We start from the raw sequence: 22,841 nt of genomic DNA, 5'->3' as shown, positions 1-22,841 counted from the left end.
CTCTGTGTACTAAGATTTTTGGTATTAAGCCTATCAAAATACAAGTGGACTGAATGTCTTAGGAGAAAATTTTACAACGTTTTCCATTCATCACAAACATACTTGAATGCAGAATATTTGAACAAATAAAATTTTGTTTTATTTATAGCATTATACAATAGGTGGGTATTAATGGAAGGGGGAGAGTAAATAAGGGGAGTGAAGGAGGGTGAGTATGGTTAAAATACTTCATGTACATTTGTGAAAATGTATCAAAGAAGCTTGTTGAGATTGGTTTGGGAAGGGAAGAGAGGGATGGAGAGTGATAGAATCATGGAACGTGACTCTGACGAGCCTATATTGAATGTATTTTTACACCGGAGTCCCACTGTACAGAAAAATGATATTTTTGAGTAATCTTTCAAATGAAATAGAAGCTGTTGATTTTATATCATTTATGAATGTCTTATAGTTAACGTTAAGCATATATTTATTGCCGGTTTGTTGATATGCTTTACATATGAGCAAACACTTTAAATTTATAATATTTATGGCATCCTGACTCCAAGGAGCTTATGAAAAGAAGGTAGATCCTAGGTAAAATGTCAAGAAATAATTAAAAATGATCATCTGATGGGAGGAATGAGAGGAAGGAAGATGCTCTGTGTTAACAGAGAATAAAAGAGGAGATATTTGGCAAAAAGAAAAACCTGAGAAAGGCTCAGCAGGACACACCCCTCTGAGGAACTCTATGCAGTCTTTAATCAGAGAAGGCAGCCACAGAAGCAGCAGGGAAGGCAGTGTTTTATCATAATCTGACAATGCTGAGTCTAAGTAGCACAACTCTGCTTAAATAGATGCTTCAATTCTCCCCTAAAATGATTTCGAGTATGCTTTCTCTACTATTAAAGTTTCTCATATAAAGCATATCGTACTTCCTCCATAATGCAGTCATTGTATTTTTCATGAGATTGTTTTTAGATGTAGAATTTAGTACTCTGTAAATGCATGCATGATGGTAATGTGTGTGTGTGTGTGTGTTTATTTAGAAGACTACTTAGAATAGAGAACATGTTTTCAACATTAATGCTATTCGATGAGAAGTAAATGCTTTCAGAAAGAAGGACACACACACACACACACACACACACACACACACACACACACACACACACTGAATATACCTTATAAATTTATAATCTCTCAGTAAGGAAGGGCAGTAATGAATGGCTTGCAACTATCCAGTAGCGCCAGCAGAGACAAATGGTAGTTTTTAATGAATAAAGTGTTTTCTCTTATTCTAAAGCTGAAAATATTAGACACTGCTGAAAGGATAAAAATGTCTGAAAGGTCTTAGAAGCAATGTAATTGCTAAATAGTACTAAATATTTGATAAGTTAAAAGTCCCCCAATATCATGTGTTTAAGCATGCCCTGAAGAGGCCTGGTGGTCCAGGCAGAGAGATGGAAGGGCTGGCATTGATTCATTCCTGCTGTATTGTTTTTCTTGCTATCTGTTGATGTAAAAAACAATGTACACTTTAGCTACAGAAAGCACAAATGACAGTCATTTGTAACCTTGCTTACATTTTATAAACTATAGAATACTTCTCTCTTCTCTCTACTTGAGATTTGACAGGACTCTAGAGAATACTTTGTGGTTTTGCAAGGCTAATTCTTTAAAATTAGATGGATTACCATAATCCATATTGCCAAAGGCTTAAAACCTTAGTTGTACACTCTTTATTTAAAAATTATTCCACACTTATTAAATTCTTATGTCCTTTATTTTTATGCTCTCAACACACTAGGCATTTTGAAATCTTCCTTTTAGTACTTTCGATTGTTTCCCCAATTACTTCTGAAAATTAAGCAGCGTCAGTGACTTCTTAGCAGAGGAGGCAAACTTCAATGTATACTGCTAAGTAATCTGTTCACTATCCTATAGGAAATCAAATACAGTTAACTTTTCTAGTACTGGGAATTATCTTTCAACTGTGTGTCTGGTTTTACTTTCCTTTCTTCATTTGTTTGGACCTTTTGCCGGAGTTCATTTTCATTTTGGCACCAAGTTTGAGGAGGTCTCCTACACGTGGGTGAGCCCTGGGGAATGGCCCTGGTACAGGTGAGGATGTGAAAGTAAATGTGCTTTAATTTGGAACAGTTGTGCCGGGAGATTAACCTAGATTTGGTGTTTAAGGCCCTACCTATCTACAATCAGGTAGATGAATTGCAGAGAGCAGTACTTTCCTGAAAATAGCCCCAAAGTTTTGTTCTAATGCTCTGCCTTTCAGGCTTCAGCACATCTACCCAGCTGAGGCTGACTCGATTTTCATTGATGTAGAGGAAGAATGCATGCCAGTGAGACACATGACAGACTGGAAGTTGGAAGGAAAAGCATCGTTCACAGAGGAGCTTGGAGATTATTAAAGTTATCAAAACTTTGACACGGGAAACTTTTTATTAATTTAACTTTACTGTTATTATAGAGGTGATATACAGTGGGGTTACATTTACATATACCAGGCAATTCTTTGCCTTCAGTACGGTATATTACATGCATATCTGTAGGAGGGTGGGGCGAGGGTGCAACATCCGAGGAAAAAGGGTGGAAAAGGCAGCAGTGGAGCACACTGGACATTGGTAAAAGTGAACCAGGCAACTCGTGGGTGGAGATGGGAGGGAAAGAATGATAGAGAATGAGGAACAGATGATAGTGTATGAAAGGAAATGTACCAATCAACACATAGATTTTTCAATCCTATTTTATGATGTTAAAAATACTTGCCAGGAGATCTCCCCTCTTAATGTACTGAGTATATGATGATTATTTTTTACTGCAATTCCAGTAAAAATACACAGGTCTCTGAAGTTGACTCATTTGCTTAAGTGAGACTTTAGGCACACTGATTTGAAGATTCCCAGAACCCTCTCCTCTGACCCTGGCAACTACTACTTCACTCTAATCTAAGAATTGGACTATTTTAGATACCTCATGAACGTGGTAATTTTTGTCTTTTTTGTAAATAGAATAATTCACTTAGCAATAACAACGAGGTTTATCTATGTGGCAACTCATTGCAGAATTTAGCACTTGGCTAGGGCTATTATTTCATTGTAAGTACCATATTTGTTGTTGTATATGTCTTTGATAGCAAATATATAAAATTACATATCTCTAATTATCTGTAGTATAGTAACTTTTCTGGAGTACTTAGAAAATTTAAATATTATTCTAAACTTCAACAATTAAATGACACAATAAAACTTTATCCAAGGAAAGCTTAAACTATTCTACATTTCCACTGGCTTCTGTGTTTGCTCTTTATGATCTCTTGTCATTCAGAATATATCCACAGAGTCTAATACTATCATAAGTCTAAACTATTTTATGAATGAAATATATACTGTATGATATACATTTTATATATAGTATAGTGATATATAACATAAAGTATGAGTTGCAAAATATTTGGGTAACTCACACAAATATTATATTTCATAATCCATAATTCATGACTTATGAATTGAGACAAGTATTTTATTTAAAAAATTCACACTCACTATGATTATGTCTTTAAATCACCTAGTCTTTAAAATTAAAGTATTATAAAATTATACTTACTTTTTTGTCTTTGTTGTACTTGGTAAATATCTCCTGGGCTCTCTCTTCTCCTCCATCGGTGAATAACATGATAATTTTATTGCAGTTGGCTCTGGAAACATTATACTGTTAAAAAAAATAGCACACTGTATATCAGTCACAGCCAAAGACAAGGAAGAGAATCAAGGAAGAACGTGTGTGGCTTTCAAGTACTGAGTGAAAGAAAGGTCTTCTTGGTAGTCTAAGAAGAGCTTCCCGATCAAGCCAGGCCCACCCCTCACTGCCCAGGCAGCCAACATCTGGCTGTCGCTTCTCTCAGACCTCTGATCACAAGCCTTTCTATCTGTGACACCTTCCCTTGACACTGTGCTGTACATAGTAATCTCCCTTCCACATTGCATTTTCCCTCATAGTATTTTTCACTATTCTGTTCCATAGTACCCTGGTAGAAGAGTGGCTAGCACATAATAGTGTTTATTTACTCATCGGTAATTCATAAGTACAGATTAGTAAAGTGATTTTTGAATGACTAAATGGCTGCGTGGATTGCATGCCTCTCTGATTTTACAGCACAAATTAAAAAATATCATTTTAAAATGTATATTCTTCATGTAACTTTTCAATCCATTTCCAAATCACTCTGTCTTCCTTCTCTCCTAGGTCATTTTATTCTCTTTATCTTAGGTTTCTACAATGACAGACTCTGAAATGACAGTCCCCTGTGCACCGCTCTACACTTCTTTTGTAAGTGGCGCAACCTGTGTGCTAAGCTCTACCCACAATCCTCTGAATACTACAGTGGGAACATGTATTGCAGAAATGAGAAAACATTTACACAGTATGGGAGGTGAGGATCATACTGTCAACTCTACTGCTTCTGGAGACGCACAAACCCAAGTATGGCTCCCATTCTAAGTGGTTCAAGGTGAAATGGAAGATATGGGCATCTGAAGAGATGGGTGCACAGTGTGGGAAGTTCCATCACTTGAGGCCCTAGGTTGGCATGCATGCTCACTGAGGACTTCTGGGTGATTCAGGTGAATCCCTATGGAGAAGGCATGCCCACTCTGGGACTTGTCTTTACATTCACTATCATAACTACCCCCTGGAATATTTTTGAACATTTAGGAACAACAAATTTAAAGGACACGAAGTAGACATCTACAATTAAGACACTATAAGTGACTATCAGCAGGAGAGGAAATGGTGAGTGTAGAGGGTGAGGGTGAATATGTTCAAAGTACTTGACATTCATATCTGAAAAGAAAACAATGGAACCTGTTTGAAATTGTTTTAAGAATCAGGGAAAGGGTAAGGAAGAGGGATAGAAGGAAAGAGATTAATGGTGTACACTATACGCATATATGAAAATGTCATAATGATCCCTCTTATACAAATAATGTATGCTATAAGAATATTAGTAAGGGCTGGGAATGTAGCTCAGTGATAGAGTGCTTGCCTGGGTTCAATTCCTCAGTACCACATAAACAGAAAAAGCTGGAAGTGGTGCTGTGTTCAAGTGGTTAGAGCCCTAACCTTGAGCAAAAGAATCTCAGAGAAAGCGCCCAGGCCCTGAGTTTAAGCCCAAAGACCAGCAAAAGAAAAAAAAAAGAATATTAGTAAAATATTAAAACATTTCTAGTAACCATTTGATGATTGCAAACATATCGTATTGATACAAAACATTGATTTTCTACCTAGCTGTGATTTTTTTCATGTATTATGTAAAGTGAAGCAAAAGCAGGCTTTAAATTATTTCTTCAAGGTATGATAGGAAGAAAATGGGGGAAGGTATCTTCCCTGTGTATTCTTTCTAAGTTTGAATTTCAAAATACAAAGAAGTCACAGATTTCTACCAGCTAGACACATCTGTAGCATGAATTTATCTGGAATACCAGGTGTGTGTGTGTGTGTGTATGTGTGTGTGTTTGTGTGTATGTGTTGGTTCCAGGTCTTGAACTCAGGGCCTAGGCTAGGTTCCTAGCTTCTAATTTAAGGCTGGCTCTCACCACCTGAACCACAGCTGTACTTTTGGCTGGCTTTAAATCAAGATCCTCAGATCTCCTATGCAGCTAGGATTACAAGCCTAAATCACTGGCACCTGGTTTATATCTGCTTGCTAAATCAGCACTGAACCTAACCCAGAGAACAGTCACTCACAGAATACAGAAATTAAGACACAACAAATCAATGATAAAAGAAGAAAAGACATATAGCAATGATGCTCACATTAAGAAGTTGTTCAAAGGCAAAACTAAAGCCTTTCTTATAGTCAGTGATTCCCTTGGCTGTGATGTTGTTCACTGCATCCTTCAACACCTTCTTATTTCTCACATTTGCTTGGACGAGGTGCTGGAAGCAGCTCACGTCCTGAGCATTGCTGTTAAACTGCAAAAGAGAAAAAAAAAGAAAGAAAGAAAAAATGTAAATGAATATTAAAGCCAATTATACAATTTCCACGAAACCTGTGTTTTATACATCACAATCTCTTTGCATTGCTTCTTCTTTTGAAAGGAAAAGTGAACATTTATGCCACACGCAAGCACCAAAGAATCAGCAGCTCTCTCCCTCTAACCCTTCCATCCATGCCGAAATCCAGGCCATTCTCCGTCCTAGCTCCTGCTTTACTGCCTTGTAAATTGGGATTTGAGATTCACAAGGTCCCTTCTATTTCTCAAATTTGGTGAGTATATAGACAAAAATGACTGAAAGTGAAATGCATTCAGATTTCCAAAAGTATATGCCTGCGCAGGAAGCAGAGGGGAAGCATTTAAAATTACATGCCATCAGGAAAGGCTAGAGAGGAAGGGCATTGGATGAAAACAACAAATGCTTAAATTTAATGGTGAAGTCTTCTTATGGAGATAAAACCAAAAAGTAATCTTATAAAATCAAGAACAACTTGTATCCTTTCAGAAATGCCACCATATGGATTAGATGGAAGAACGCAGGTGAATCCTGCAGGAAAGGGCGGGCAGGTCACTCCCGTACACACCATGGATGCGCTAAGTCCAAGTACAGTTGTGGATGTGAGCAATAAGGCTCTGAACAAGGCGCTATGTAAGGATAAGAATATTAGCTCCAGGGATACCTGCTCAGAACTGAGTCTTCTGACTTGAAACTCCTTTGTACATGAAGATAGTAAATTAATGAACGAATAATAAATATAAAACAAAAAAGAACTGATCACTCTGTAAAATGCATTCATGCATTTTATTTCCGAAAGGATCTGAGCAAGATAAATACTGTGAGATAGATCTGCCATTCATTAATAAATTTTGTAAGTTGAGAAAACTGTTCAGGCCACATATGAAACAGGAATAAAAACAAACAAACAAAAAACATACTTACTAGCAGACAGTTGATTGGGGAGATAAAAAAGTGAAGGATACTCTGATCAATAATGTATAATGCATCCATCTGCAGTGTCTCAAACCCATAATCCCAGCTATTCGGTAGGCAGAGATCAGGGGATTAAGGTTCAATGATAAGAGTCTCCCATTGAAAAATTAGCCAGTAACCAGAGAAAATGTTCATTCCACAATTACATTGCAAGCACGTGGCACATACAGGGTATTTTATTAGTAGTAAGTGAAAAAAAAAAACATTCTGAGGATGTGCTACTATGTTCTTTGTTCTTGTAAAATAAATATGGTACAAAATTGTGGGCTAAGGCCATTTTGATGCAAAATATAGATTTTTAAAATCAGACATTATCGAACTTATTTATAAAAGTTAGCTATAATACACAACATGTAATAAACTTTTATTAGATAATTAGCTTAAATTAATGAACAAAAATAGTAAATTTATAAATCAAATTGTACTAACAGATGCTATGGCACATACCTACCACCAGATGGCAGTGCAGGAGAATAAAAGGAAAGTTAAACTCAAAATCTTGATTATACTTAAGTTGTTATACATGGAACTCTATTAAAACAAAATTTTAAATATTTTTTAATTTTTATATTTTTGATAGGACACTGACAGTAGACATTATATTAAAAACAAAATAAGTATCCTAAACCCCAGAGAAAGTAGCTGATAGTCTCTATCCATACAATTATGGCTATTTTCAAGAAACTAACATCACATCTGACCACCTTTACTAAAACCCATGAACTGCCTAGAAGTACTTTTAATTATATGTTTAGGACCTGTGTTAAAAGGGAAGAAAAAAGAGTACATAAATATATGAATATTTGAGTCACATTTACAAGAAATGAGATGAAAAACCAATGAATAATTCTACTACGAATGAAAAACAAACAAAATGAACTCAAGCACTTCATTGGGAATACAATTTTAACCTGACAGAGATCTAGTTGGTAGAACTAGAGTCTCCCATTCTGTTATTTCTGTTTTTAAAAAATCAAACTTATAAACCTATTCCTGTATTATTTGTTAATTTTTTTAACTTAGCAAAAATGCATCAATCAAATACTCATAACCTCTACTAATGTTTCATGCTGTTTGTATCTTGTTGCTGTGTTTTCAGTTTTGAACTTGGGCTTTGTGCTTACTAGACAATTCGTCTAGCCCTTGGGTCCCATCCACTTGCTTAAGTTGGAAGGCATATAGTTAATGTTTTTGTCTAGGCTGTTTTTGTCCTGTGTAGCTTGGATTAAACATACATACCACCGTGATTATCTTATTGGCTGAGAGTGGGTCTCCCAAATGGGTCTCCCAATCCCCATTTTCTCTGGGCTAGCTTCCAAACATTGTCCATGTGGTCTCTTATCTTTGAAGTAGCATGAATTATAGTATTGCACCATCACATGCCCTATTTTACATTTTGATCTTGGTGGAATTCATTTTCCTAAAAACTATGATATGACAAGCTGTTTTGTTCATATAGCAAATTTCTACTTTTATTAAATAGCTCATAACCTACGGTTCTTTGTAATAACTTGGGACTGTGTATATCTTTTATAACATTAAGTCCTTTATGCCTTCAAATGTCTCATGAACATTCAACTCGTTTAATATTAACAATAAACATTTTAGCTAACAAGATTGACAATCCCAGGAGAACCAGGCTACACACCAGACAAGCATCAGCTAGCTCACTAACCCTTGTCTAACTTTCTGTTATTTTTGAGATGGACCCTAAAAAAGGGTTTGAGGAGAAAAATAACTGCTATCGAGCTACATAGAGCAGACCATACATCCCCCATGAGTCAGAACTCAATGATCCAACACTAGTGCTGAGCATGTCACTAATGCTGAGCATGGTACCACTGCTGATATATATATTTTATTCATTCCAAAAGAACAAGCCACCCCGCCGTGTCATGCTACTTTTCTACATCTGTGTTTCCACTGAAGTTTAGAAGTGTTTTGGCAGATTAAAACTGCATTGACAAGTGGATGCGACAGGCTGTCATTTCCAAAGAACTAACCAGGGATCCCATATTTCAACATTTCTACATATGTCTGATATATTCATGTATTCCTTCTTCTAGTTTCAAGACAGGTCATAAATTCAGCAAATATTGCTAGGCCAGTTAGGACTTTTAGGAACTTTACTGAGATGCATCATTGTTAGTTTTGTTCCTAGTGTTTATCGAAAGAACACCAGAAGCTGTGGCTTGCGTCCAGTGGAGACACCCTGAGGATCTTCATTAATGTCACTTACTGCCATCTTCGCTCTGGATGTCAGGCCTGTTCCTAATGATAGCTTCCAGCCTATGGTCTCCATGACCCATTGTGCAAAAGCAGAAACACAGTGATGTAGACTTTTCCACTCTTTAATTTGATTTTTAAAAAAGCAGATCCAGTCCAACCATGCCTCAAATAAGCATCCCAGATACAACTGACTCTCAATTATCTCCTTAGAGCTTTAATTTCCTCCTTTCTGAAATGCTGGACTGGACTAGATCACATGGAAAGGCCTTCAATTTCCTACACCTGACAGTTTAACAATCAGAAGAAAATTACATACAGGAGGAATAATAAATCACATATCTATTGATAAACAAAACAATCAGCTTGTTATGATTAAAATGTATTTGTTAGATATTACGATTATAAGGACAAATTCATGATTGACTATAAATGCGACCATGCATGCAACGTTTTGATATTTCTCTCTTAAAACAAATATTCCATTCAACATGATTCATAACATACTCAGCATTCAGTCTGCTCACCTTTGTTAAAATGCTGAATGGGTTTCTAACAGTTGCAAATATCATTCTTATGTACTGTATTTATATCTGGATATAGAAGTAATCCACAGTTGCTGAATGAAGTTAGAAGGTTTTGGAGGAATTGAGATTGTGCTTTTCTTCTAGTTAAGGAACAATGTCTATTTCACTTTGTCACCCATCTCTCCAGGACATCTGAATCCCCATAGTGCACCTGCTGATTCCCAAGGCCTTGTCCTCTCTGCTGCAGAACTCCAGAGCTACAATCACCTTAACATTACCTATACTACAAATAATTTGAATGTCAGTTCTTGAAGACAAAACCTTAATGAAATATGCAAATGACCATACATGCTTTGATCATCACATGGAGGAGCAGCCTTGGTCAATATATTCAGCATTCCTATGATTCCTGAAGCTTATTACTTAGAAATTGTTCTGTAGTTGAAAATAACCAGCTAAGCTGGGAGCTGGTGTGTCATGTCTGTAGCTGCTCAGAAGGGCTGAGATGTGAAGACCTCAGTTTGCAACCAGCCCTGGCAAGAAAGTCTATGGGAATTTTATCTCCAATTAACCACTAAAAACTGCAAGTTGAGTTGCAGGTCAAGAGGTAAAGTGCCAACCTTGAGCAAAAAAGCTGAGGGACAGCAACAAGGCTCTGAGTTCAAGCACTACTCCTTACACACACACACACACACACACACACACACACACACACACTATACATGCATGCACACACACACGAACAAAAAAAAATGGCAAAAGTTAGAGTGTTCTTGGCTGAGCTTCCACAGAGAATGATAAAAGCTCAGGGAATGTGTTCACAAAGCAGAGAGGCAGCCATATTGATGATATGATTGAATGTGTGTGTATAAAGCTATATATATATATAGTTATATGTATAGTTTTATATATATAATTAACATCAGTAATGGGAATTTGCTAAAAAGTTTGATATCTACATAGTACATTCTTTTCAGCACACTTACGATTGACAAGGTAATATTGAGAAGGTCATAGGCAAAGGTGAGTCTCAGTGCCAGTGACAGCCTTGTCAACCCCTGCCCTCCTTGCCTGGCTAGTGACAGACAAGATACCAAGAGGCAGACAATAAACTGGCAGCTTCCTTCTCTCTGTGTCTTTAGCATGTCTGTGACACGTGCTGCCACTCTTAGCTCTGTGAACCCCCTTCTTGGAGCTTTTGGGTCCATATCTGCAGAAAGCTTGCACAAGTCTTCATAGAGGTCAAGACCCCATTAACATGCAATTAAATCTGTGGCTTTCCCTATGTTTCACCTTGCAAATAGCAATCTAGTTTAAGATTAGACCTTCTTAGGTAGTCTCATCCCTTAGCCAACCGCAGCCCAAGTCATTTTCCTTACTAACACTCCAAAATAATTAAATGAGTAGAACCTGGAAAAAAAAAACACAGGAAAAAATTCATGGAGTTTTTAGTTTGCAAAGTCCCATGAAATAATCCACTAACTGTTATATTAAAAATAACAAATAATTTCAAGATAAAAGTATGCTTTCTGCCTCACCTTGACTATTAGATTGCTATGTACAACTAATTTCCAAGTACCAAAATCTTGTCCTGTCATATTATTAATAGGAAAATGCTAATGCCTGTCAACACATTTTTATAAACTTTCCTTATATTTATAAAGCAAGTATGCTAGCTTCTGTCATTTCCTTTTTAAAAAAGTATTAAATAACCTTTATTAGTTTATCTAGTTACAATAATCCCTAAATTTGTCCTTGTCTTCAGTTTATTCTTCATAGTGCATACTTTTTTCATGTCTTTTAAATGAAGATAGTTCTTTTTTTTTTAATTTTTTTTGGGTCCGGTCGTGGGGCCTTGAACTCTGGGCCTGCATGCTGTCCCTCAGCTCTTCAGCTCAAGGCTAGCACTCTACCACTTGAGCCACAGTGCCACTTCCGGCTTTTTTCTTTTCTTTTCTTTTTTGCTTATGTGGTGCTGAGGAATTGAACTCAGGGCCTCAGGCATGCAAGGCAAGCGCTCTACCACTGAGCCACCTTTCCAGTCCATGAAGATAGTTCTTGAAAGAACCCACTTTTTGTCTTGAAAGCTAAGTATGTAAAAAGAAAGAACATTGACTTACTTTCTTCTTAGTTTTTTAAATTCTCTACCCAATAGGCATAGCTGCAAAATAAAAGTGTCCATTATACTAAGGTTTTTTTTTTTTTTGTCTTGTTGTTTTTGCTTTGGTTTAATTTGTGCTGCTAGAGAACAAACCCAGAGCCCTTAACAAAAATGTAAGTCATGGTATTAGGAAATCCATGAGTGCATCCTATCCCATCAGTCAATATCCCTTCTTAATTTACACAGATTTCCCTGTCCATAATGGACATGAAACTTTACTGTGGTTGCATTTCATTGAAACATTGCATGGGAATGACTCAGCAGGTGTGTGTTTGGGGGTTGGGAGTGGGTGTTACAGCCTGCTTTTGTTCCTTACATCTGGGATGGAGATTTCTAGCCATTTCTCAGTTGAGCCACACCTGCACTTCTGGCTGATTAACTGGAGATCGGCATCTCACGGGCTTTTCTGACCAAGCTGGCTTCAAACTTTGACCATCAGATCTCAGCCTACTGAATAACTAGGATTTCCGGCATGGGTCACTACGCCACACTTGTCTGTGTGGGCTTCTATTAAGGCTGTTATCAGTCCACTTATTTCCCATTGAAGACATTATTTAAATTAATCTGCCATGCAAATCTCTTATATTTCAGGTTTGTTTTTTTTGGCCAGTCCTCGGCCTTGAACTCAGGGCTTGGGCTCTATCCCTAAGCCTCTCTATGCTCAAGGCTAGCGCTCTACCACTTGAGCCAAAGCAACAATTTCTAATCTCTTACATTCCAATACTCCAAATTACAAGCAAACGGCTTTGAATGCTGACACATGAATAAATGTGACAGATTTATGAAGAAATGTCTCCAAGGTTGGTAGAGATTTGAATTGGCAGAGCATGAAAGCAAGAATAATAACGACGATTAAAATGCACCTTACATGTGACATTTTCTTTGGTGTTCAGTATCGTTCTACTGAGGTAAATATGATCTCGTCCATTTTAAGAGGAGAGAAGTACAATTGATAACCACAAGTAACTTGTGAAAGGTCATACAGTGGTAGTCTCAAAGGTTGTGCCTTACCCATCATCCCTATACAATTCTAACAAGCATGAGAGCAAAGGCCTGTGGGGGAGAAGTCCGCAGGGGCCATTTCCCCAGAGCCTTCCTAACAACGTTCGTGCAGAAATGACACAAGGGGTCTGGCCATTGTTTTGCTCTTCACTCACTGAAGACTGACATATACTAGTTCTCTTTTTAAGAATGAAACTTTTTGCTGACTTTAAGGTCTTCTATTCAGTTTCGGCTTTGATTTGTTTATTTGAAAACAAAAGCATGGATTCTTCTTGCTGCCTGGATCCTGGGATCGATGGCCACCTTCTCTTCCCCGTCTCTCGCTTGTCTGTGGCTGCTAACTCTCCTTTTGCACCTGCATTTTGCAGACTTTCATTGATTGGTATAAGGGAGAGCCTAGTTCTAAAATAAACATCCCTTAGGACTAGAAATCTTGAGGCGATTGGTAGGGCTGGGAGAGAAGAAGGAAAATGATGGAAGGGGTGACACTGACCAAGATGCATTGCACTCAGGTTGAATTGAAACTCTAGTACAACTACTTAAAGATAATAAAAAGACATAAACAGAAGCAGTGGAGTTTTTTCTTAATTAAATAAAATATGTCTCCTACAAACAATATCACACATAAAAGGTATAATGTATAGATTATATTTTTTGGAAAGAAATTAAATATATAGCATTTTATATAACGAGTACAAATGAGAATTGCTTCCAAGCTGAAAACTGGCTCCAAGAACTTTAAGAGTTAGAATTCCTAACATTTACACGAAAGAGCTAAAAAGCTTCCATTGTTAACTTTGGACATGTTGTAGTAAACCATCAGCCTAAGTTTGCCTTTTATCTTACATTGGCTGGTAGCATTTTCTCCCATACATTCATAAACAAGTTCCTCCTTGCTGTGTCAACGCTGGAAACTTGGGCCATAAATCAGACCATGCTGTGATTGAATTTCTGTTCCTGTCCTCCACCAGTTCTTCTATCAGAGCTCATAACTAGATTAGTGGAAAAGCAGCTACACAGCACTTGCATTTACACTTTGCCTAACAGCCAGGTTCCTTTCTGCAACAAAAAACATCACTGGAGACAGTGGAAGCACTCCAAAACCACACAGCATTAGCCTTGATATCATATATCTGATTTAGGCATAAAAATGACTATTAGTTTTTAAAAAAAGAAACCAAGCCATGTAAAACTAAACTTACAGGCTTCTTGCTTTTTTCCATCTGGTAGGAACTTCCCAGGAACCTTAGGAAAGTGTAGGTATATATGGTATGTCTCAGGTCCTGACCACAAAGCCTTAGGACAAACACCTGTTAAGGTCCCCTAGAGAAACCCTCTCCAAGTTCCAACAAGTCTTCTTTATATGAACTGCTAAAGTCACATAAGCAGAAAGATCAATGAAATTTTTCTAGGTTTGCAAAAAATATATACTAGAGAGCAAACGAGGACATACAAATCCACGCACAAATGTGTGCACACACATAGATACCATATGACACTATAAGGGCATCTTGAAGTTTTCTCTTCCCTGAGAATGTCCATGGTATTAAAATATTAAAGTTATATTTGATGAGAAGAGCCATTCTGGTATAAACAAAAAATATAACTTTACTTTTTTCTTAGCAAAATGTTACAGAGACAATATCTTTTTAAATTCATCTGTTTCACACAGTTTATACCCTCCCCCAAAAAAACATAAGGCAAATAAGAAGGAAGGATTTCTTAGAAATTATGAATGCAGTTCATACTAAATATGGGAAAATACAAATATATAGAGAGAGATACATACATATCACCCTACCTAGGCAAAACCTGCACTTTATAGTGCTTGCATAATTATCCTCAAGAATAACAATAATCCAACTCAATTATGATTGTTCTTTTGTTCTGGTACTGGGACATGAACTCAAGGTCAGGGCACTGTCCTTTTTTGCATTTTTGTTCAAGGCTGGCGCTCTACTGTTAAATCACAATTCTACTTCCAGATTTTTGAGTTAATTGAAGATAAGTGGGTTATGAAGTTTTCTACCCAAGTTGGCCAGAATCTTGATCCCCACATCTCAGTCTCCCGAGTAGCCAGGATCTCTGTTGTGAGAACTGGTGCTCAATTTTTCAAATATACTTTTGGCTTTTGTTAACCAAAATAACAGAGTTCCTTAAACATTCCTGCATAACTCAGAAATCACACTTTTTAATATAAAATAAAATTATAGTTTTAAATTATTCATCTATTAATTATTTTATAATATTTTATATTATTTTAGAATTTATTGTATCAACTATAACTGTAAAATAAGCATATTTATTTTATATTTCCTTTGTAACATTTTCTTTTATGTTAGATAAGTAGGTGAAGATAACTATTCTCTAATACTGTTTTCTTCTTTGAAAGTTTCTAGAACTCTATTCCTTATTCGTAAAATTAACTTTAGTACTATCATCTACCACACAAGGTTGTTGAAATAAAAATATTTTCTGCCAAAATATCAGTCATACACACACAGTATCCCTATTATATATTTATATGTATTTATATTTGTATGTATAAACATACAGTATGTATGTATGTATATGTTTGTATGTGTATCTTAAGATATGTGACTATATACATATTCCATATTTATAATCATCTATCATTTAATTGAAGATAATTATAGTATCTTAACAATAATAATGAAAATAAAACAATGACTATTGTCATTCAGATCTCATTTGTACTAACTTTTAAAGGGCAAGTATATGTCTAGACTAATGAGATCACTTAAAATACTTTAGAAAGCTTTCAACCAAAAACACGTAATATTGATTATTCTTAAGTAGTAAAATAAAGGGCAGGGTTAAGAAAGGAATTAAGACTATGCTTGAAAAAATATCCTTCTACTTGTGGTAAGAATTATAAACAACAAAAAAAGCAAAAAATAAAAATAACCAGGACTAAGAAAGCCTGAGAAGAGGTAGGAACTGAGATGCAAAGACAGGTAATAAATTTCTACAGAAGTAGAGTTAGAAATCACTATGATTTCATCTTTCAAATGTCAACCTGAAATATTGATCTCACAAATTTTATCTTAAAATGACTTGTGCACATTTCAATCACTTTTATTCCCTCTTTTTGAATATATACCTAAGATATATTCATGATTTTTAACTTGGGGTGTTCAGATGCATTACTTCCTGATGAAATACATCCACAGTACTTTCTGGTGATAATTGGGCCCCATGCTTTCTACTCAGGCTCTTTGCCCCTTTAGCCATGCCAGTAGCCTATTCCCAATTTTTTTCTACAAGCATCACATTCTATTTTCTCATGTGCTTTGATGTCATATAATCAAGCCACACTAGATGAGGACAACCAAGTTAAGATTTACAAAGAAGTGTCCATGTATCTGTAAAGTCTATAGTAAGATGGTTCAGAGAAACTGCATGAAACTCTTTAGTAGTCATATTCCCTACGAATGATGCTTTTAAGAAGTTATTGAACAATTTTCTTTAAAGAAATACATAGTAAAATGGATTTTGTAGGAGAAGTAATAGCCTTTAAAATTAATCAAATAGTAAGAATCACATGTTCATACCATAAAAGTTCTGTAACTAGGAAGGACCCATTAGTTGCTCATCAAAGAATGAAAGTGCAAAATTTGTCCAAAGGCCACTTAATCAAAAATTCTCTTAAAACATATTTATGAATAGCCTTGCTGAGTTTCTAACTACAGCAAATACTAGCAGTCCTTATTTGCTTTCACTCCAGTGTAACTCTCCAAGACTGAAGTTTTGGAGAGCAGCCTCTGTTCTTTCACACTATGTGCTGGGAAGACCCAGGAACTGATGTCTTTTGGCAGCATTCATTAATTTTATATATCCCAGCTCATATTCTCCTTGAAACTAGGAGATGTTGTGCATTCCAATTCATGCACTCTAATCTGGTACTCAGAATCACCCAGGGATAAGCTCTACTCACTAAGACCAGCAAACTGCTTAACTATTCATTATTTTCCTCATTTCACATCCAACATTCCTCTTACAGCATTTCTTACAGTTACTTTCCAAATAAACCATATGGACGTAAATTATGCAAGCACTTCTATGTTTGGTGGTAAGTATGGAAGAAGAATTGTAGAGCTATTGTTTAAATAGACACACACACGCACACACACACACACACACACACACACACACACACACACACACACACACGAATGGATTCTAGGCCTCTGGGCGGAATGGGGTTATTTTCACCAAGCAATCTACCAGTAAGAGTTGATCAAGAGTTGCAGGGGACCTATATTTCTTTCTAGGTCCCATGGTTTTCCTTATTTGCAATAATTGTATATGTCTAGGACAAGCAGAGAAGGTCAAAAGCTGTGTACATATGCCTATATAAGATGATGCTAAGTGAAATGGACCCCAAGATAGGGACACAAGTGGTTTTATCTCTCTTGTTTTTAATGTATTTATAATGTACTATGCGATTTTGTTGTTGTACGTTCTTCCCCCATTGTATATAACCCCTGTTTTCACTGTATTTGATTCTGGTGCCCTACATCTTGTGTGTGTGTGTGTGTGTATACATATATGTATATATATATGTATATATACATATTTATATATACATATATATACATATATATTTATATATACATGTATATATATTTATATATACATATATGTATATATTTATATATACATATATATATGTATATGTTTTTTTTAATTTGGGGAGGGGAAGGGAAATAACAAAATGCTCAAATAAGGATTCAGGTTGACCCATTGCAACAATGAGATGTACAAGGTACTAAGTTGAAAATGAACTTTACAAACTGAGGGCAGGGAGGGAGGGAGGAGTTGGGGAAGTGGGAAGGGAAGGGATGGTAGGGGAAAAAACAAAGGAGGAAGTATCAATGCTTGACAGGAAATGTACTCATTACCTTACTTATGTAACCTCTGTACAGTAGCTTTACAAAAAAATACAAAAAAAAGAGTTGCAAGGGAATGTAGAAATAGTATAAGATAGAAAAGATAAAAATAAATTATTTTGACTTTAAAAGATGATTATCCTGAATATAATGTTGTTTCCTTGTTTGTTAAGAAGTGTGTAATCTCCATTTTTTAAATAGCTGATTGGATAGACACTCACTACTCCTCACAGCTAGCATCTACAATGGTTTGTTTCAATACGCCCTCTTGGAGCGAGAGGCTGCCTAAACCAAGGAAACAATGGCACCCAGTAACCCAGGGTCTTTGGTTTTGAGTAAGGATAATTCTGAAATGATTGTGCTATATTGCTTCCAGTATATCTCATCCATTTTGAGTCCCTTATATTAAATTAAGATTCATTACTTGGCTTTGCTTTTCCTCTGCCTCGATCCTCTTAATTAGAAACATCTCTTGTGATCACCTCTAAAATTAACTACTTATGTCTGAACCCACAACTGAGGTTTATTTCTGAAGAAGCCACAGAAAGACAGTAGCCATATTTAGTATCTGCTGGTTTTAAATAGACCCTTCTAAATCTGCCAAGTTTGTATTTATGTAAAGTGTGTGAGCTCTTCTTGTTTGCTATAACAAAATATTTTAACAGTGACTCCAATGTTCTTTAAGTTAATATAATTATGCACAAATCAAACTAAATAAATATCTTCTCTGATCATCATTGCATTTCACTTGTTTGTGTCTAAGTAAGCAGCAAACAAAAAATATAAAATGAGCCTGTAAATTCAGGCTGACCCAAACCAGAGACTTTATACAATATCAAATATTACTAAATAATGTGAAGATCACAGACAGATTAAAAAAATATCTATGGTTCACAGGAAGCAGGGTTCAGAACGAGGAAGAAGCAAAGCACCCCAGTTCTTTTATTTTCATTTCAGCCACATTCCTCTGGCCTCTATGAAATCTCACAAAGAGTTCCACTTGACTGCTTGTAAATTTATTTAAATCTTGTGAAGGATATTATATGGTGTGCAAAACATTATCTAGGGAATATTTTCTATAGGTACATTATGTCCAGGCACATTCTACTAATAGGATCTTAGGGATAAACTCTTTCTCTTAATAAATATCATGAATCTAGTTACCCAGAGCTTTAGTTGACATTGGATTGTTCCAGGTTTCCTGCCTCTTCTGCCATGGATAACATCTTTCCATGGGTGTTGCAGATTAACTACTTTGACTTTTTTCTTCCCCAAGTGGTTTCAGAGCCAGATCCAATATGATTCACTCATTTCAAAATGACCTCACCACCAATTCCTGTTTTCCTGCCCATGTCCCCGGAATATGAAATATTTTGTCCAAATTCTATAAATTCAAACGTCACATCGTAACAATCATTTGTGGTTTCTCATTTGCTTCAGATTTCAGTAGTTTTAAAGAATCATTGAAATATGTATAAAAGACTTGATGTTTCCAAATTATCTGTTTCAATTATCTGTTGGTTGTTGTGTTGGTAAGAGAAATAAACGATAAAAATCATGCACTTTGGACATTTGTCCAAGGCAAAAGCAAGCATCACACAGAAGAGAAAACTGCCATCTATTTTTATGTCCAGCATACTACCTCCTAAAGGGGCTCAAGTTACCATTTTACAATCCTCTGAGTGAAGGAGACTAGGAGGAATGCTATTTACTCAAATTCATTTTATCAGCTGCATCTCTCACAGGTTAGGAAACAAAAAGGGGTGCGAGCATGAAGTATAGGAGAACCAGTATCTAAGGAAGAATAGATCAGTTAGGAAGCTGGTAGAGCAAGAGGCATACCTCACTTAGCTTAATAGGTAACTAAAGTCACAGCATACTAGGATTTGCAGATACAATTCAAGAAAATGGAGTCATCTCATACTTACGGAAGCCACATTCACAAAATCATCATCTGAGAGAGTTTCTAGCATTTCCGAGACAGATGTTCGTATCAGTTTAAGGGTCAGCCCACTAACACTTCCACTCCTGTGAACACACAAAGGGCTCCATGTTAATCACCAGCTATGGAAGCAGCAGCACTGTAAGGAAATATACTCTATCTCCATCACGTACTTAATACTCAAGCAATGTGTTTCTTTATAAAATATCAGAAGGAAAACAGATGTTATAGAAATTATAAAGTCTTCCTTTTTTTCCTACTAATGTTAGTAGGAATGTATTTTTCATAAAAACTACCCAAATTGCCTATTAAATGATGATTGGAAAAAAAACCAACCAAAACCATTTGTTCAGTGAGAGTACAATCACTCATCCAGGAAATATATATGAAACACCATTTCTGTAAGTTGAGTTAGAACTACAGTCCACAGGGGTAAAGAGGCACCTTCGCAGTCAAGGGGCTGTTTGGCTTCCTTAAACCCACCATCATTATTAAGCTTGTAACAGCAGGACTAGTAGATTTGTGAAAAAAATGTCTTGTTTTCTACAGTAAAGCAGATTTTATCTAGGATTTAGTCTTTGTAATTTTTTCATCTCTACATAGTCTATGATCTTTTGATAACCTCTCTTGTTTGCTAGAGACTGATTCCTACTTGTACATCCCACAGGAAGAATCTGAGATATTTTGCTATGAAACAATGTAACAAGTAAAATGGATATTATATTAACACATGCATATTTCTCTTGAATATTAATCACGTTCCTTTTTAAAGTCTTAGAAATCATTATACTTATTATAGTTAATATTCTCCTATTTTGTAGCTAAATCCTTAAAAGTTGATCACTAATGACTGAATGGAAAAAACAATTCCATTTTTTCTGTTTTCATGTGTGCATTTACTATTGTTCAAAATATTAAAATTAAATATCTACGCATGAAAACATTTACTGAAAAAATTGTAAACAAATAACAAATTATCCTCCTCAGATTTCAGGACCATGCCATAATCATCCATTTTTAATACAGACATAGAAGATACCACTTTAATTTTTCAATTAAAAAATTAATGTTTGTTATTTTGGTTGCTGCCTCCACATGGCTTCTCTGTGTGGCTACTGATTCTTTTATTTTTTTCACCTTACTTTTAATTTCTTAAGCTTAGTATATTACTGTGAGCTACAAACACTCCCACATTTTCTGAATATAAGTCTGTAATACTTAATACTCACACATCAACCAGAATTAACATGTCTTTAGGAGATGCAGCCCCTTGGATATACCTGAAACAAAGAAAACATGATTTTATTTTCCTCTTGTGGCACATCCAACATTGGTATTTGTTGTATGTAAATGGTGGATCTCAAATGTTTAACTTCTGAAAATCACCAAATGAATGAGTTCCAAATGACAAGTCCCTAATTTAACCATATCCCTAGGGAACCAAAAACTCTGGGAAAGATTTGTTCAGGGGGCGCCAACATTCAAAAAGCTGAGATGGGCAGGGAGCAAGCCTTCTTCCTCCAAAGGGAGAGCTGAACCTGGACTCAACTTTATCTTATCACTGAGTCCCTTTCCCATTACTTTATCGACATTTACCTTCTCAGAACCCTGCCAGATAATGGATCAATTTGTTTTCAGACAACATGCTGCACAGTTGCTGTGTACCCAGGGCTGTGTTGAAAGAGCAGTTAAGAGTTTAGAACCTGTATCAGGATTATCTCCTATACAAAGAAAACATGGCAGCATGGTTTGCCTGTGAAAGTAAATATTCCTATAATAAATAATAATATTTCACAGCTAGCATCTTAACACTACTCACTCTATTGTATTTGTCAATGGGAACAGGAAAGGATAGGATAGTGTCTGCTTTTCATCATTGGCAGCCTAGCTTCTAAGATTTCTCCTGATACAACCCATTCCTAAACTCAAACTATGTGATTGAACAACTTATGCGTGCATTAAATAATTTGGGGCTCTACAGAGACAGAATGGGGTAATCTGTCAGTAATAATTTTGTGTCTGTTAGGATTAAACTGAGTTGGTGTTTATGTAAATTGCTATTGAATACTTAACAGAATATAAGAGCTTCAGCCCATAAAAGCTTCAGACATTTTTTGAGTCAACAATTATGCTGCTTTTAGGATTTGTGGGAACCATAGTAAAAGTTAGAAATAAACTAAATAGCCAATAATAGAGGATAACTTAATTACCACATAGTCTTCTGAATTATCTTAAATTCCCCTATTCATGAATATGTATTCAAAGACATTAATGTGCAAAAGTAGGGAACATCATACTAATATAAGTGAACTCATTTAAGAAAAATGTATCTCATCATGTATATTTTAAAAATTCAAATGAAACACAAGTAGATTTTTAATTGATAGTTATTTTCCAGTGAATCTAATGTTATCAGATTATTGGTAGTTTTTGAGTTTTTTATTAGGAGAATGAGTTCTTTAGAATTGAGGAACAAATACAGCTTTTCTCAGGAATAAAAACTATGCTATGTGAATGTAGCTAGTGGCATTGCTTACCTTGAGGCCAATGCTCATTAGTGCACTGCCAGAGGCAAACTATCCCTACACTATGTCATCTCTCTGTTAAAAAAACTTCTACTCCAAGCAAATGGAGAAGGTTTCAGTAACAATCCTCACTACCTGAAACAGATCTGGAGCGGAAATTAAACATAAAACTTAAATCAGTCTATTTTAAATGAATTTAATTAATCATCTCAACACTATATTCACTCTCCAATTGAACTAATAACTTTTATTAACTTTTAATTATTTATTTTAAAAACCACCACACTACTTTAGACAAAGAGATACTGTTACTCCTCATATTAGAAGACTCTTGTCTTTAATATTCATCTTTAATATATAATGATGAATATATACATATAAACATGTGTTTATATATATGTATATTCTTTTCACTATGTCAATTTAAAGGCTTTTGAAAAATTCATACCATGGTCGGTTTCCCTTATTTGCAATATCTAGTATATGTATGAGTCAAGCAGAAAAGGTCAGATAATGTGATGTCAGGAAAATGAACCCTTAGATATGTATTTTAATGTTTTT

The 22,841-nt window shown here is 35.7% G+C and overlaps 1 protein-coding gene across 1 annotated transcript in view; it reads right to left on the bottom strand.

Moving 5' to 3' along the window:
- Cacna2d1 (calcium channel, voltage-dependent, alpha 2/delta subunit 1) overlaps nucleotides 1-22,841 on the bottom strand; it is a 374,122-nt gene that overhangs the window by 60,126 nt on the left and 291,155 nt on the right. The window contains exons 8-12 of the mRNA XM_013026008.1: nucleotides 22,375-22,426; nucleotides 20,985-21,035; nucleotides 19,742-19,841; nucleotides 5,812-5,970; nucleotides 3,604-3,708 (exon numbers count right to left, since the gene is read on the bottom strand). Coding sequence (XP_012881462.1) covers nucleotides 3,604-3,708; nucleotides 5,812-5,970; nucleotides 19,742-19,841; nucleotides 20,985-21,035; nucleotides 22,375-22,426 — 467 coding nt within the window. The remainder of the gene's footprint in view (nucleotides 1-3,603; nucleotides 3,709-5,811; nucleotides 5,971-19,741; nucleotides 19,842-20,984; nucleotides 21,036-22,374; nucleotides 22,427-22,841) is intronic.

Source organism: Dipodomys ordii, unplaced genomic scaffold, assembly GCF_000151885.1.
Source record: "Dipodomys ordii isolate 6190 unplaced genomic scaffold, Dord_2.0 Scaffold90, whole genome shotgun sequence".
NCBI classification, from domain to species: domain Eukaryota; kingdom Metazoa; phylum Chordata; class Mammalia; order Rodentia; family Heteromyidae; genus Dipodomys; species Dipodomys ordii.
Note: the sequence above shows the minus strand (reverse complement) of the source record. Positions and strands in the feature narration are given on the sequence as shown.